Genomic DNA, 17,499 nt, shown 5'->3' on the forward strand with positions numbered 1-17,499 from the left:
TATGCTGTGAACTTTATAGAGGGATTAGCAACACTGTCTGGGTTCCCTCAGTCTACCTCTGGCAGCCTCCCCACTAGTGATCTCCTAGAATCAATGTGTATGCTTTTCATCTCAGACTCACAAAGTGCATCACTGATCTATCATCAGTTTTTAGAACAAGAGAGGGAACCCAGACTGAGATGTTCTCTTCCAGAGAATCTGACCCATGACTCACACAGAATAGCGACTTATCCTGATTCCTGAGAGAAGATGGAGGTAGGCAGAGACAGCAGGTAGGGAGTATTGCAATATTCATTTCTCCCACCAATGCATCTGCACAGGTTATCCTCCACTAATACAATACACTCTCTACTCATCCATTCCTTTCAAGAATCTAAGCTTCCACTGGGGCTGTGACCCAGAATCTCTCCATGTGGGGACCATTGGTCTTAAAATCTGCAATCTTAAAATCTTTTTTAGTTCTACTCTTTCTTCTAACAGCTAAAGTTAATTTGCCCTAGGAACTAGTATTCCTAATTAAGTCTCTTCCCCTCTTCTACATGATGACCTTTCCAATATCTAAGAACATCTCTCGTGCATTCCTCTAAGACTTTTCACCTTTTCTTCTCTCAGCTAAATATTTTTCAACCATAGTATGGTATGATAGGATTTCTAGTCTTCCCCCTGTCCTGGGTGTTCTCCTTGATGTGCGTTCCCACTTACCTGTGTTCTTCTCCAAATGGTGGCATCCAGAACCAGGCAAGATTTTCTCTCTATAGTGGGACTTTTTTATGTCTCTAGTCTAGGATATGAGGCCTCTCACAGGTGAGGTAGCATAGTGTTTGCTTCTTTGGCCACCAACCATATCAGTGTTGACTTATTGATAGAGCTCAGAGTTCTCCAAACCCATAACCTTTTTTTCAGATGAATCACTTTAAAGCCGTGTCTCCCTTCCCTTGTACTTTGTACTTAGGAACTTAACTAGAGGACTTTCCATTTTTGCCTTTTAAATTTCATCTTACTTGGTTTGGCCCAGAATTCTAACCTAAAATCTTTTTGAATCACAGGATTATGATCCTGTTATTTAGTTAATTTATTAATCAGATTTAGAACTGGAAGGGACCTTAGAGATCATCCAATATGTTAGCAGCAAATTTGATGTGTGCCATTTTTGTCTTCATAAAAGGTACTTATAAAATGACATGTCCAAGGTCACACAACTAGGAAATACTGAGCTAAGAATTTACTCTCTAGTCCTCTGAATTCCTATCTAGCGTTCTTGAACACTAGATCCTATTTCCTTATAGAGAAGATCTCTTAAAATGAATGTCTCCAGTAAATAGTTAAGATTTCCTAAATAGATGTATTGAGATAAAATGAATATAAGATGGAAACAAGGAATAGGATTCATCACAAATGTGCTTGTGAAAGAAAAAGTAAGAGAAATTAAATTACTATGTACTAAAATTTGCTTTTCTGACAACCATGGAAGATTCCATAACATGATCATTTAGTTGTGTAAAAACCCAAGGTTGAAAGAAACCATGATAAAGGATAAAAGCTGATTTTGTTTTTTAAAAAATGTAGAAGTAGATATAGCTATCCACACACAAAATATGTATGTATTATAAATATATATTTTACACTTGTGTGTATGCATACATATATCTATATGTGTAAATAGAGCTTTTCTTTTTCTACCTACTCTTCAGTCTTAAGCTACTCCTTTTCAAATGTTCTGTGTTCCAGGCAAATTAGACAAGTTTTTTCCCTTTATTTGGTATTGTAGTTCCTACCTGTTTTCCTCTCCCCTCATACTTAAAATGCACTCCCTCTTCATTGTTGCCTCTTAGGATGATTATCTTTCTTCATGAATCAGATGCCACCTCCTCCAAGAAGCCTTCTGAAATTCCTCCTAGTGGTCCTGGGCAAGTCAATTAAGTGTTCTGTCTCCCTCAGTTTTCTTAATCATCAAATTGAGATGATAATAATAGCCCAGGGATGAGTGAAGACTAAAAGAGATAATATTTATGAAGTGTTTTGTACAGTGCTTAGCACTTAGTAGGTGCTTAGTAAATGCTCTTCTGTTTCTTCTCTTTACCTCTCTGGATTTTTGTTATTGTGTATTTTAAAAAAACCCTTGATTTTTGTGGGTTTATCTTAAAGTTTGAAACTGTACTAAAACTATTGTCATAATTAGTTTATTTGTTGATTCCCTAGGATTTTCTCAGTAAACCATCATGTCATCAACAAATAGGCGAAATGGAGAAAATCTATTCTTCTCTTTATACCTATCATTTCCTTTTTTTTTTTTTTCTTGCTATTGCTAGTATTTTTGGAATTATATCAAGTAGCATATAATGCACTTGGTGCATATACCTTCTGACCGCAGCATCTCCTTCCTCAGAAACATTCTGTGGTGCCCCATTGTTTGCCAACAACATAGACTTCTTAGCCTGGCATTCAAAGATGGCCACCATTGGGATCCAGTGCCTGGAATCTTTCCAGCTCTAATGTTCTTTGAGTTCAAGGCTACCTTTTCAAATTTATTTTACTTTATGCTCTGTACGCTTTGGCCAAACTAGATTACTCCCTGGTGCTTGCTTTCCTGTTCTGTGGGCACTTGTACATTCTGAGCCCTGTGTCTGCAACAGATCCATCCACTGTCTCTGCCTCTAACATTGTGTTTTAACTTTAATATTTTGTTATCTCTTCTTACTTCAAATCTCAGTTCAGGTGCTGCCTTGTCTATGATGCCTTCTCAGATGTATTCAACTAGAAGGAATCCTTTCTTCTTTGATCTGTCATGGCTTTGTTCTTGGCATTTGTGTCCTAATTTGTACCGTGTTTACTTTAATACAATAAAAAATTATTATGTACCTGCGAATATGCAAGACACTCTGCAAAGTGGTGGAGCTACTTTGATAAATCTATAATCTCACCCCTAAAAGCTCATCCATGCCTTTTCCATGCCTTTTCATCACAGTTTGCCTCCTTTCCAGGCCTTCCAAGAGATACTCTGTGAGGGCCAATCCAGAGTGCTAGCAGCCTTCCATATAACTTTGCTTGTAGATGAAATAGATGAGGGGTGTGTGTGTGTGTATGTGTTGTATGTATGTATATACATACACATATACATATAGGGTATGTGTGTGTATATCCTTTTAGTGATCCCACACTCAGTGCTGTATGCCTAGCCTACCATCTTTCTGATAATATCCATTACATTGCATTTCCTGCACTGTTCTCAATTGATAATGTACCTTCACATGTCAAGCACTTGCCTCTCCAGTTGTTGGATAACCAGAAGACTTGTGTTACATGACTTGCATCCAGAAAGTTTTACTCAAAGAATATTGGTATGAAAAAATATGAGCCTTTTCCTAAAGGAGAAAGTTGGGCTTATTAAAATGTTGGAGTATTTCAGATATGATTGTACAGTTTCTCAAATGCATTTCTCAAATGGCCTGCTTTCTTATTTTCTATTATAAGCCCCATTTGCCATCTATACACAGCATTTTCCCAAGATATGCATATTAATATCATCCATATATTATGACCTAGGCAATGAGAATTCTTCTTTGTGTGTGCACACGTGTGTATAAGTGTATGTATGTGTATATGTGTGCATAGTTAAACCAAACACTTTTGTGTAATTTGGTATCGTTTAGGATACTATACAGTGGGGCCCAGTAGATCACTACAGTGTTATCCACATATAAGAATATCTGGAAGACATAATCTATTCCAATTTTCTCTTCCTTTTGGATTCTGCTAGACACCCTCTATGAGAGTCATGAACACATATGCCTGCCTCAGGATTAAAAATAAAGTCATAACAGGTTGTTTCTATTAAATCTTTAAAGGAATCATATAATTTCATTATTTTCATGGGGAATTTCATTTTGGAGGAAAACCTAAGGGAGTAGTTAATCAATTTTTTCTATAGGTAATAAACAGTATGCACAGTGAGATATTTTATTCTCTGTCCCCTTCAACCAATTGTGTGATCATTTACAACAGCTTTCTAATCAATGAATATACTTTAGTTTTGTTAGTCAAAACATAAATTTTGCTGTCTAACACTTAATTCCCTTAAGGTTAGATAATGAAAATATTCTCAGAATCTTTTACAGTTGTTCTATTCATTTTTTCAATACCAATTTTTTCATGATTATTTTAAAAAATTATTTCTATTGCAATAACTCACTATGTAATATTTCAAATTTTGGTAAAATGTAAATGAAGTTTTTACACTTAGAAGAAAAATAATTTTTTAAGGAGTGGACTGTTGGTTTATATAATTTGTACCTAGTTAAGTATTCTGAGGTACATGTCAGTATACTGGGAATCTCTACACGCAATGATTAGTCTATAGAAATCAACTTATCTTTTGGGGGCTTATTTCTATTTAACATTCTTTTAATTTACTCTTAAATGTGGACGCTAATAGGATCCTCCTATGTTGGAAGCAGGTAAAACTTTTTTCAGAATTTCAAAAAGAGTGAAATTTATATTAAATTATTCTTTTGAGGAAAAGTAAGATTTTACAGAAAGAAGACAAAATTTAGTGTTAGCAATGTTAGTTGGTTAGCTCCTATTTAAAACCTCATGTTGTACAGAGGAAGAACTTTTACTTCAGTAGTTCTTGGGACTTTATATTATGTGGCAATTATAATTTGGGTCAGTTCTTCATTTTCTTTTTATAGGTAGCCCATGTCCTAATGACTGAATTGGTAGTATGTATCACTGGTTGATGAAGTTGTTATTTGTTGATCTTAGCAAAAATGGGGAGGGGGTTGATTTTGAAAGTCTATATACTTTGTTGCAATGAATCAATAATGAATGTATAGTTATTTATCTATAAGTTCGTCCAAGTATAGTATTGTTTTCATGCCATAATTAGCTATCATCTGAGATTTAGTTAATATACATCTGTCTACTGGAAGAACTTGTAGAAATTGTTTTATGGTAGTGTTTCAATGCATTGCTGATTATTTTTAGGTGAAAGAATCTGGGTATAACTCCATTGTGATTTTTAAAAGTGTGTCAAAATTGTATTAGTAAAACAGAGGTTTTCTTTATCTTCATTTTAGGTAACAAAAAATAAAGATGGAAAAGAGCAAAGTGAAGCAGTATCACCATCTGAAGATGAAACGTTTTCTTGGCCGGGTCCGAAAACGGTTATGTTAAAGAGAACATCTCATGGCTTTGGTTTTACATTAAGGCATTTTATTGTTTATCCCCCAGAGTCTGCTATTCATTTTTCCTGTAAGGTAAGAGAGAAATAGCTAGAATTGGGTGTGTGCATTAAAAATAGTCACTATACTTTTTCACATGTTTTCTGTTCACTTTCTCTCTCATTTGTTTTTACTTTCATTATAGTCTGTTTCTACATTTTGAATTTTATTTATATATAAATTTTATGTCAGTAACAAAACTGTCAAGTACTTCTAAAATGTTATATAGTAAAATATATATAACAAAGCTTAAATATTTGGATATAACTCTGCTCATAAGTGAGCTTTTATCCTTCTACTAAGTATTTTACTGAATTTTCCAATACCTTTCTCCTTCAGGACCTGCTGTATCCTGATCTTCCTTTTCCAGTATTTAATTTCCATTATTCCTAGCCATCTTGGAGTTGGTTGGAAAATATTTAAGTAGTTGTACTGAAATTAAAACATTTGAATCAGAAAATGTTAATTTTTTGAGCTGTACTATAGTAGTGCCATGGCCAAAGTGTATATCACATAGTAACCTAGTGATGAATGCTTAGCCAGAAGACATGACCTGTCATTGGGGCCATATCTGAGTTTTTTTCCAGGCTGTTATAGTACCTGCCAGGGTTTACCCCTCCATTAGCATGGTCTTCATGAACCTGGAATCACCTCTATATCATCCAGAAGCTCTGGAGTAGCATGTTACGTCCTAAAAGATAGTTCTTCACTAAAGTGAATTATAGCCACTGGTGTTCCTTAGTTAATAATTCCACACTGCTTTACTAATACTTAAAGTAGTGTGAAAACTGATTTTAGACAATGTACTGATATTTTTATTTGTGATTTTTTTAAAGTACAGGTTCTTTATAATTTATGCTTCTGTTGATTGATTCTTAAGGGAATCTGCCTTGGGAGTATTAAAGCACTTTGAAAAAGTCTTAAGTGACTGCATTTGTACTTTCTCTCTTCTAAGAGTTGTGGGGTGATAGCTGCTTTCTAAAATTGCTGGATCATCTGTAGGGATTCTTAACCCTCTTAGGATTAACATTTAAAGTATCTTGGATTGGGATTGGGATTTAGAGCTATTGACTTCCATTTTGTACTTGCACCTACCAGAAGGGATTAATCTATTACACTTTATTAAACATAGTAAGCAGATGAACTTAATAAAATATTTTACTGAATCTTTATTGTATATATGTATGTATGTATCTATCTATCTATATAGGTATAGATAGTATCTTTAAAAATGTCACCAAAAAAAAAGAAACATTATTACTCTAGGAAATTGCTCTATTGAAGTTTCAGCCTAATGTTCAATGATTACAGATACTCTGACCAAACAAGTTTTACAATAGTAAGGTTAATATTTAGTTCACTATTTATTGTGTCTGCTTCATAGAATACTGTGCTGGGGTGGGTAGAGGAATGCAGAGTTTAGATAAGATAAAGCCCCTGCCCTGAAGAATTTATAGTTTAGGATAGTAAGCAGACTGTGACACACAGAAATAATGTTAGAATCAATTAATGAATACCAGGTGAGTTCATCGGAGGTGTGAGCCAAGTGCCTTATGAAGTCCAAATGGGAAAATATCATCCCTGACTTGGAATCAGGGAAGTTTTCCTGGAAAAGGTGGCATTTGATTCAGATTTTAAAGGCTGAGTAGAGATTTTACGTGTTAAGGGAAGGAGCATTTCATACACATAGGAAAAAGCATTATCAGAGTCACAGAGGTAAGAAAGTACCAGTTGCACTTGGGAAAGAGGAAGCAAGAAGTCCAGCCTGGTTGGAGCATAGAATGCATGGAAGGGAAATTTAACTTATGTTTTTAGTTCATGAAATTATGTTCACTTTTTCTAGGCTGTTTTTTTTTAAAGATTTGAAAACACAGCATAAGACCTGCTTTATCTTGAAGCCACTTACCAGACAAGTTACTGACTTGAACACTTGACTTAAGTCAGCCATTGTTCTGTGATCAGTTCCATTACACTCTTCCTTACATTCTAATAATTTGTGCTACTACTGCCTGAATGCTATAGCTCACCTCTCTTATTACCAGTCCAGGGAAGAGCCTTGTGGCAGATTGGACCAAAACCAAGACCAAAGCTTCACCCAGATAACTTGCCTCTTAACACTTCAACAAAAAAGTCCCCATCCAGCCCAGGACTCTCTTGCTTCTAAGACACTGTCTACAAGGAAAGGTCGCTAACATCTGGTTCAGTCCTTAAAAGGACTGATACCTATCTTTGCCATTAGAATGATTCTTTAGGCTGGCAGCCTCAGCCAAAACATATTACATTCCCATCCTACTTGATGCCAAAGTCCCACTGCTTACTCTCCCAATCCCAGTAACACAGAATCATCCCTGCTGTCTAAATGAACCACCGTAGTTATCTTCTTTCATAGTATCCCATTAGAATTCCCACCCTTTTGTCAATAAACTTCATCTTAGACCTCTTCTCCTGTTCTTTATATTTTCTGACCCTTACAGAAACCTGGCTCATCCATGGCCATCCTTTCCAGCTGGTCTGAGAAGGAGAAGTAGTCATAGATTAGATTAGAACAACTAGTTGGTATAGTAGATAGAATGCTGTGCCTGGGATTAGGAAGATGTGAGTTCAGATATGGTCTCAGACCCTTACTATTTATATGGCCCTGAGCAGGTCACTTAACCACTATCTAACTCAGTTCTGTCATCTATAAAATGGGGATAATAATAGCATCTACCTCCCAGGGTTGTTAGGATAAAATGAGCTAATATTTTTAAAATATTTTGCAAACCTTAAAGTGCTACATAAATGCTAGTGATTATTATTGTTATTGTTACAATACACTGTGCCCTCCTCTGCCATTCCCAGATCCTCTTTCTGTTACCAGAACTCAAAATCTCCTCTTTTGAAGTTCACTCTATCCAGATACCACCCTATGAAGATTCTTGTGCCAGTTATCTCTGGGTTCCCATGCAATTCTTCTTTCTCAAGTTCAGTTTTTCTCTCTATTGCAATCCCTGCTCTTAGATGCTTTTTAAAAACTGAAATAAAACTGTAAGTAGTACAGACTGGTCAAAATCTATATAATTTTGCAATACATTTCAGAAAAAAAAATTTTAACTTAACATTCAGATCATTTAGAAGTGGTAAAAGGTATTCAGGAACTTTAATTATTTTAAATGCTTTGAGAGAGCACTGGATCTGGAGTCAGGAAGATTTGAGTTCCTTTCCCATCTTAAGACACTTCACTAGCTATATGACTTTGGTCAAGTTACTTCCCCTTTCTGAGCCTCAGTTTCCTCATCTGTAAAAGGAGGGGTTTAAACTCAATAGCTTCTAAAGTGCCTTCCAGCTCTAAGTTTGTAATCTTTGGAAATTTTTTGTCTCATAATTTCTAAATTTAATCTACTTTAGTTAGAAATGACATATAATTATTTAAACAGAATGATTTTAGAATGTCATTTTAACTGCAGTTTTAATAAATTCTGGGAAGTGATCAAAAAGAGAAGCAAATCTGATAGAAACACACTTGAAAATGTTCATTTTTTAAATTATATTTTCCCATATACCTATGAACTCAAACTCTTATCTTGGCATTCCTTCAAACACTTCCCAGTTTATCAGTTTTTTTTGACCCATTCCTCCACTCTTCCTCAGCCATTTACAGAAACAATCATACCCTTGATCATCGTGCACATGTATTTCACATCAGTGGCCAAGAATTATGAAGTTCTTTCCTATCCTTCTTTCTCTCCTTCCTAGAGCTGTTTTTTGTCCTCACCTTAACAAACAGTTCCTCCCCCTTTTGGGATCTCCCACATTATCACCTCTATTCTGACTTTCCTTTCTTCCCTATCTTGACCCTATAGTTAATGAGTTCATCCTTATACTGTCCTCCACTTTGAATCCCTTGGCCCTTTGTCTTACCTCCACTCATGACTTAACAAACCCAAGCCCTAGCCCTCGACTACTTGCACCGTTCACCACCCCAGTTCTATTCACAGGCTGCTGAAGGGTTCTGGAAGAAGTCATACAGCTATGTTGACAGGATCCACTACAAATTTAAATTATCTCATTTGACTGCTCTAAGACAGTCCTTTTACTCTTCCCTTTTTGACAATTGATACCCAGAGAAGCTTTCCAAAGTTTATTCTTCTTAAGTTTCCCATCACCTCTTTATCAGAGACTGAAGTAGGGGAGGAGACAATGGGAGTTAGTGTCGGGGGTTTCGCATTTATAGCGGAGAAGAGGAAGCTCGTAACAAATAGATTCTTTTTGCTTAGTAATGTAAGTGTAAGGGAAAGTTCTGTGTTTGAGGAACTCTCATTCTAAGGCACATTCATCTTTTTTCCGATCTACATTCTTTCTAGGTAATCTCTTCATCTCAACAAGTTTAATTATCATCTCAATGTGGAGGATTCTTAGATCTGTACCCTTGAGCTTCAGTCTTGGATCACCAATTGTCTTTTAGACATTTCCAGCTGTATATCTCTTAGGCTTCTCAAACTCAGCATGTCCAAAACAACTATTTATGTTTTCCCCGAACCCACCCCTTTTCTTAATTTCACTTTTCTGTACAGGATATCACTATCCACACCAAGAGCTGAAAGGACAGGAAGTTATTTATGGAGGAATTTCAAAGTGATAGATTGTCAATCTGGAAGTCTAGTGAATGATAGCAAGAGCAAGAATATGATTCTGCTATGTGTATTCCTGAGGCGACCAGAAGTTGCCATTGAAAGGATTGATGAACTAGAAAGCAAGAATATTTGAGAGGATAGCAGTGTGTAACTGAAAGTCCTCAGTGATTGGAATGGCGAGGATCTGGGTACTGAACGCCTTCAGAAAGGAGAGAGATTGACTGACTTTTGGATAGGTAGGTAACAGGCACCAGGGACTAGATAGGATGGTACATGCAGAGGGAGTAAATTTCAAAGGTGGGAGAATTTGCTGAATGTAAATCATCAGGGGAGTGTTATGAGTGGCAATGAGGGGCAGGTGGCTTGCCAGTTTTCCCTCCTGGCCTAGCCTACATATGGGATTTCAGAGCAGGAAAGATTTTTGTTCCTCACTGCCCTTATCTCCTCATTGGATAGTTTTCACCAGTCTCTAAATTGATGAAGCTAACATTGCTTTTTAAAATCAGGACAGTGAATGTGTGAGCTGTTCACTGTAAGCAATTTAAAAACTGTTTTAAAGTGGTGCACAAATGGGCACCATCTATAGTTTATTGTTAATCTCTTATTTTCTAACATCTTTATAACACCAAATTCAGGGTTGTTTTTTCTTTTTTTTTTTTTAACAAATTGACATTATTTTATGTCAACTGAATATATGGCTTTTGGTGACATTTTTTTTTTAAAATTCATGTTAGTCCACTAAGTGTAGCTGTTTTTCAATTAATGCAGAAAAAAAAGCCTCAAGGAGATCTTTTGGTTTGAAGTAAACTGAAGCTTTCAGTTTAACTTACAGTGGTGCAAGCAGACTTTATTTATATTTGCTTTTTCTTTCATAGGATGAAGAGAATGGAAACAGAGGAGGTATGTTTTAGGAACTTTAATTTTTCTACAGATATTTCTATAGCTATGCCTTTCTTTCTCCTTCAAGTGATATTAGAAGAAATGCTAACATTTTTTTTAAGAATTTAAAGATATAAAAACGGTCACTATGAGAGTGGTTAAACTGAATAATTGTGTGTTATAGATTACATTTATACAGTTCTACATTTATAAGATAAATGTCCAAACACTTAAAGTAGCATGACTTTATTGTTAAGTATGCTGGTGGAACCTGTATTTGGAATTTGTATTGTTATACAGTGGTGCAAATACAAGATAAAATAACAATGGCCATTTTGTACAACATATATTTGAACTTTCTACATGATGAATATCCATTCTAAATGAGTTGACTCCTTTAGCATGACATCCTCTGTGCTTAGTTAAGTAAGGTTTTCACTAGGATTCTGATAACTTTGGTTTCTGGTCATTCTGTGGGAATTAACCCTATGGTAATTTTTAAGCTTTTCCTTTGAATGGCAAAGTACTCACTGAGGAGTGGGAGTAAAACATCCTTTGCTTAGAAATCTTAGGGGAGCATTCTGGGGAGTGCACAGTATTCCAAAAGTGGGGAATAGGGGAGTAAAGATGAATATTTTAATTGGAAAAATTACTTGTTTGCTGCCTTGAACAGATTATAAAATACTACTTCCTGTCCCATTAACCTCATTATTTTGGGACATGAAATAGCAGTTTGACATATCTAGAAGCAATAAGATTAATTAAATGTATGATGTACTTAAAATATATTTCTAAATTATAAAAAAAGGAACAGTGATTTGAGGTCAGTGAACAACAAAATAACTTTTATGGGTTATTATTGATTTATTGCAACGAATAAATGAATCATGCATCAACAGAAGAGCTTTTAAGTCCCAAAGCTTTTTTTCCTTCCTGGGCCTTCTCTTCCCAATTTGCAGTTTATTCTCCAATCCAGAACACTTGGGGAAGAACTGCTCTAGACAAAAGGGTTCTTAACCTTTTTTTCTTTTTGGGGGGGATCATAAATCTCTTTGGCAATGATCTGATGAAGTCTATGGAAGCTTTCTCAGAATGTTTTTAAAGGCATAAGATAAAGGATATAGAATTACAAAAGAAATCAATTTTATAAAATACCATTATCAAAATTTTTCAAGAGTTCACAGAGCCCGGATTATGAACCCTTGTTCTAGAGTTACCGTCTCTCTTAGGCATATGTAGAATACTGGATACTGATACCTAGGAGTAGCGGATTCTTTTCCATTCTTCCTATATTCTTGAGAGAGTGAAATGTGTTCTATGCATCCCAGATTGGATTTATAATATTTTCCCATGTATCGAGGATTCTTAGGTAAAGTAGTATTATTTAATAAAATGTTTCAGGTACATTATAGTTGAAATGAGCTATTGCGAATTGGCCCAAAGACAGTAACCCTCATCACTCAGAATGAGATAGGCATTTCTGGATATGGCAAATACATGAATCTGTTTTGTGTGACTAAGCTGTCTTTTACAAGGAAGGTTTTGGGGGTTTTTGTATTTTGGAGAAGGATGGTACATGCAGAGGGAGTGGTATTGATAGTGGTACTAAAAAGGGAGAAAAAAGAAAAGAGTATCAATAAAGCATTTTTTTAATACACAGAAGAGAATAGAAGATATTTGGAAGGAAAGAGACAAGAGGACTGTTGCAGTTAATGAACTGAATTTTAATGTGTGCTTAAACCCCCAAGAAACTATAATCTATGAACTAATGAGATTCATGATTTCATATACAGTACTCTTTTTCTCTGTTCTTTGTAAATGGACATTTACAAAGTTCACATTTTTTGGTGTTTGAAGATCAGCCTAATAAAGAGTATTTCAATTTTAAAAATAGCAAGCACGATATATAACATTGTTTGAATGAGGAAATTTGTTCTGGTTCCAAACAATTAATTTAGGAATGAAGTTTTATAATGTGTCCCAGTTAAGAGTTAGAGGCTGCCTCTGTGTGATTTATAAATGTAATGCCACTTTTTAGGTTCCTCATACTTTGTACCTCTTTTTTTTTCTTGATAGAGTAATGTTTTCCAAGTTTTTGAGGTTATAAACATTCTTTTAAAAAGATAACATGGAATTCCAGCTTCCACTAAAAAGTCTGGGTATCTGATTTTCTTTCAAAACTTTTGGAGAGCCTAGAAATTCATGATTCTGTAAAACTGATGAAAGCTGTTTTTCCCCTTTTTCATTGTTTAGTTTCTTTTAGAAGCATATTTATTTTATAATATATTCAGGGTTTTTTTTCTGTTTTGTTATTTTGCCTTCTTTGTTTTTTTCCATTCCTTTTCTACTTTTTCCTTTCCTGATACACACTCTCACACACATATTTAAAAAACAATAATTTTTATGAGAAATCTAAAGTTGATTTAAGCAGAAGGGAGGGAATAGTCAAGGGTACACGTAGAGTACTCATATCTTAAGGGCAGTATAATTCAGACCACTAATCTCTCCAGGGATAGTCCAGTAACAGTAGCAAAACATGATGAAGTTTTTTCTTAAAGACCGCTAAATTACTATCAATTCTTTCCAACTATTATTTGAGTACAAATTGTCACAATTTGCTTGAAATGATACTCCTCTCCTCTCCTTGCCCATGATAGGAACATTCATCTCAAGTATTTCATTAAACCTTTTAACTAGTAGTATAGTACATTTTCAGAGAAATAAATTCAAGGCCTGCCCTTATACAAAAGTCTTAAATGTTTGTAGATTTGATTTATGGAGGCTGACATAATTTTCCTCTGGACCACTTATCGGTCAGCACTCAGTTATTAAGCACTTCCTCTGTGCTCGGCACTGTCCTAAGCACTGAGGATACAAAGAAATGCAGAAATAATCCATACCCTCAAAGAGCTTACATTCTAGTGGAGGAGACAACATGTAAACATGTCTGTACATATCAGATACATACAGTGTAAAGAAAAGCTAATCACGGAAGGAGGACAATGGGATGCAACAGAAAAGGTTTGTGTGCAAAAAAGAGAGCCCGACATGGTGCCTGCACTTCTACCTGCATGATAGTTGAAGTAGGAGAGAGTCAGACAGGTAAGTCCCAGGAGCATGGGATACTGTCTCCAGGCTTGATAGGGCTGCTAGACTGGTATTATATCTATCCCACTAAGTATTATAGTTCTAGGGAGATGGTGTTGTGGAAAATATAAACCACTTTCTGATTTCTAACCCAGGTTCACAACTGAATGTCTTCAATTTCTCACCCCATGTATCCGTTCACTTGCCAAATCTTATATCTGCCTTCACATCATCTCAGATTTGTTTCCTTTTCTCTGATCACACAGCCCTCATCACCTCTTACCAAGACCATCACAGTAGTCTCCTTACTGGCCTTCCTGCCTCAAGTCTCTACCCTCTCCAATCCATCTTCAACATAGTTGTCAAAAATGATTTTCCTAAAGTTCAAGTCTGACCGCCTCCAGTAGTTTCCTATTAATTCTAAGATCAAATGTTATTTCATTTTTATCTCATTCTTTTTAATTTCTATTTTTGTTTGTTTTATAATGTATATAATTAATAATATAGTAGTTCATGTATATAATTTATAAATAAGTACACATACTGAGGTTATATGCTTAGATTTTTTTTTTTTTACTGATAGGGTAAACAATCAAAAATATTTGGAAGCCACTTATCCAAAGTAGAGGTGTCAAACTCAGCCCCAAAATTCCTGAGTAAGCCCAGGAGACACATTAAAATGTCAGTGGGAAATGTTTAACAAATAAAAATACAATATAATTGTTAATTTGCAGTTTTCTAAGACAATGTGTGGCCATTCGAGATCTGTGGGGTTTGTTTTTTGCTTTTTGTTTTTTTTTAAATAAGTTTGACATCACTAGTCTAACAACCAGAACCTTCAGAATTGACAGCAATATTAGGACATAATTCCAGTAGGCAGTGCTCATGCCAGCTCTGCAAGGTAAAGACATGTTAGAAATTGTTTTCATTTCCCACTCCCAAAACAGGCTCTTGTTGTTCACCTGCTCTTACAACAGCTCTGAAATTGTGAATAATATTAGTCACAGGAAGTGACTTTCTGAACATTGTACAGTCAGTTCTTAAGCCTTAGAGTTCCATCTAGTACAACCCCTCCTTTTTAGGTGTGAGGACACAGAAGTTAGGATAGTGAGGTGATTTGCTCTTCATTATCTTTGGGAAGATTATCAATGTTTAGTAAGACTTATCTGTAATCAGGCTTTCATCCCAGTTTAATTTTCTTCATATTGCTCTGCACTTTCCATAGCCACATTGTTCTGTCATTCAGTTGATGTGTGTTTAGCATTGAAATGTAAGCTGTTTGAAGGAGTTATTTTTTAAAAAAACTATAAAGAAGACTATGTCTGCTTGCTGCAGAAGGAAATATTTTGGGGGATGATCCTCCTTTGAATTATTTGTGTCGCTGCTTTCTGCTGTTAGTGTGGATAATATGAACCTGACAATAGTAATAAAAATGACAGTGGTTAACTACAATTATAAATTATTATTGTTTTGTTCTGAAGCTTTTGAATTTCATACTGGTCAGTGTTGTTTTTTTTTAACATTCATTTAAAAATTTTCAATTCCAAATTTTCTCCCTCTCTCCAGTCCCTCCCCAACCTATTGAGAAGGCATTAGTGTGATATCTATTATACATGTAAAGTCACATAGTCATGTAAAACACATTTCCTTATTGACCATGCTACCAAAAAGAAAATTAAAAGCAAGAAGAAGAGTGGAAAAAATGCTTCAATTTACACTTAGAGCTCATCGGTTTTCCCTCTGGAGCTGGATATAATTTTTTATCATGAGTCCTTTGTAATAGTCATAGATCATTTTATTGATCAGAGTAGCTAAGTCTTCACAATTGATTATCTTTACACTATTACTGTTACTGTGTACAATGTTGTCCTGTTTCTATTACTTCACTTCGTATCAATTCATATAAGACTTCCCAGGTTTTTCTGAAACCTTTTCTTTCACTTCTTACAGCACAAGAATTTTCCATCACAATCATATACAACAATTTCTTTAGCCATTCCACAATTGATGGGCATCCCCTCATTGCCAATTCTTTGCCATCACAAAGAGAGCTGCTTGCAAATATTTTTGTACATATGGGTCTTTTTCCTTTATCTTTGATTTCTTTGAGATACGGACCTAATGGTGGTATTGCTATGTCAAAGGGCATGCACAGTTTTACGGCCCTTTGAGCGCAGTTCCAAATTGTTCACCAGAATGGCTGGATCAGTTCACCGCTCTGCCAACAGGGCATTAGTGTACATATTTTTCTACATCCCCTTAAGCATTTGTCATTTTCCTTTTCTGTCATGTTAACCAATCTGATACGTATGGGGTGGTACCTCAGAGTTGTTTTTAATTTGCATTTCTGTAATTAATAATGATATAGAGCTTTTTTTATATGACTATTGATAGCTTTGGTGTCTTCTGAAAACTGCCTGTTCATATCCTTTGACCATTTATCAATTGGGCGGTGACTCTTATTTTTATAAACTTGGCTCAGTGTTCTTGTCCTTCCCTTCAGCTCCCAATTCCTCCCTTCTCCACTGGCCTGGACTATTACAGTAGCTCTCTAATTAGTCTCCATGCTTCCCTTTTCTTCACCCTCCAATGAAGGCTTCACTTAGCTGCTCAGGCAATATTTTCAAAAACAGCAGGTTGACCACATCAAACCCTCCTCCTACCCCTACCCACACCCTCCCCAATGGTTCCAGTTCCAGTGATTCCTTTTTATCTCCAGGAGCAAATACAAATTTCTCTGTTAGACATTTAAAGCTCTTCATTTCATGTAGGTCTACACCTATTTTCTGTCTCACACAGTTTTCCCGACAATTTTTCAGATCTTTGAGTTTGTCATACACTAGATAACTTGCTGATTTGCTTCTATGTATTACATACCTAATCTGTTCAGCTGATCACCCAGTACTAAATTTTTGACAGTTATGGCTTTGTCCTATAGTTTGAGATTTGGTACTGCTAGGCCATCTTCCCATTTTTTAAATTGATTCCCTTGATATTCTTACCCTTTTGTTTCTCCAGATGAATTTTATTAATTTTTCTAACTCTATAAAGTAGTTCCTTGGTAGTTTGGTATGGCCCTGAATAAGTAAATTAATTTTGGTATTATTTATGTTTTTATTGTATTGTTTTAACCCACCAATGGGCAATTAATGTTTCTGCAATTATTTAGATCTGTATATGTAAGAAGAATGTTTTAAAATTGTATTCATACAGTTCATGTGTGTGTGTCTTGAACATTAGATTCCCTAATATTTTATATTGCAAGTTTACTTTATTTTTTAATTAATTTATTTTGAATTTTAATTATTTAATTAATTTATTTTGAATTATCAACAATCACTTCCATAAGCTTTTGAGTTTTAAATGTTTCATCACCTCCCTTCCCACCTCCCTCTCCAAGATGGCGCACAATCTGATATAGGCTATACATATACATTCCTGTTAAACGTATTTTCACATTAGTGATATTGTAAGTAAGAATTAGAACCAATAGGAGGAACCACCAGAAAGAGGAAACAAAACACAACAGGAGAAAAATTAGCCAATAGTATGCTTTGATCTGCATTCAGACTCCATAGTTCTTTCTTTGTGGATAGCATTTTCCATCACGAGGCCTTTGGAGATGTCTTAGATCCTTGGGTTGCTGAGGAGGGCTCAGTCTATCAACACTAGTTATTGCACAATGTAACTGTTGTTGTGTA

At 35.3% G+C, this 17,499-nt stretch overlaps 1 protein-coding gene across 2 annotated transcripts in view; it reads left to right on the plus strand.

The window, feature by feature from the left end:
* Positions 1 to 5,079: 5,079 nt before the first annotated feature.
* ARHGAP21 (Rho GTPase activating protein 21) overlaps positions 5,080 to 17,499 on the plus strand; it is a 90,260-nt gene continuing 77,840 nt past the window's right edge. For both annotated transcript variants that reach the window (XM_027841572.1, XM_027841573.1), the window contains exons 1-2: positions 5,080 to 5,255; positions 10,708 to 10,732. In XM_027841572.1, coding sequence (XP_027697373.1) covers positions 5,166 to 5,255; positions 10,708 to 10,732 — 115 coding nt within the window. In that variant the 5' untranslated portion in view covers positions 5,080 to 5,165. The remainder of the gene's footprint in view (positions 5,256 to 10,707; positions 10,733 to 17,499) is intronic.

The sequence above is a fragment of the Vombatus ursinus genome, unplaced genomic scaffold (assembly GCF_900497805.2).
Source record: "Vombatus ursinus unplaced genomic scaffold, bare-nosed wombat genome assembly UNPS02014861.1, whole genome shotgun sequence".
Classification (NCBI taxonomy): domain Eukaryota; kingdom Metazoa; phylum Chordata; class Mammalia; order Diprotodontia; family Vombatidae; genus Vombatus; species Vombatus ursinus.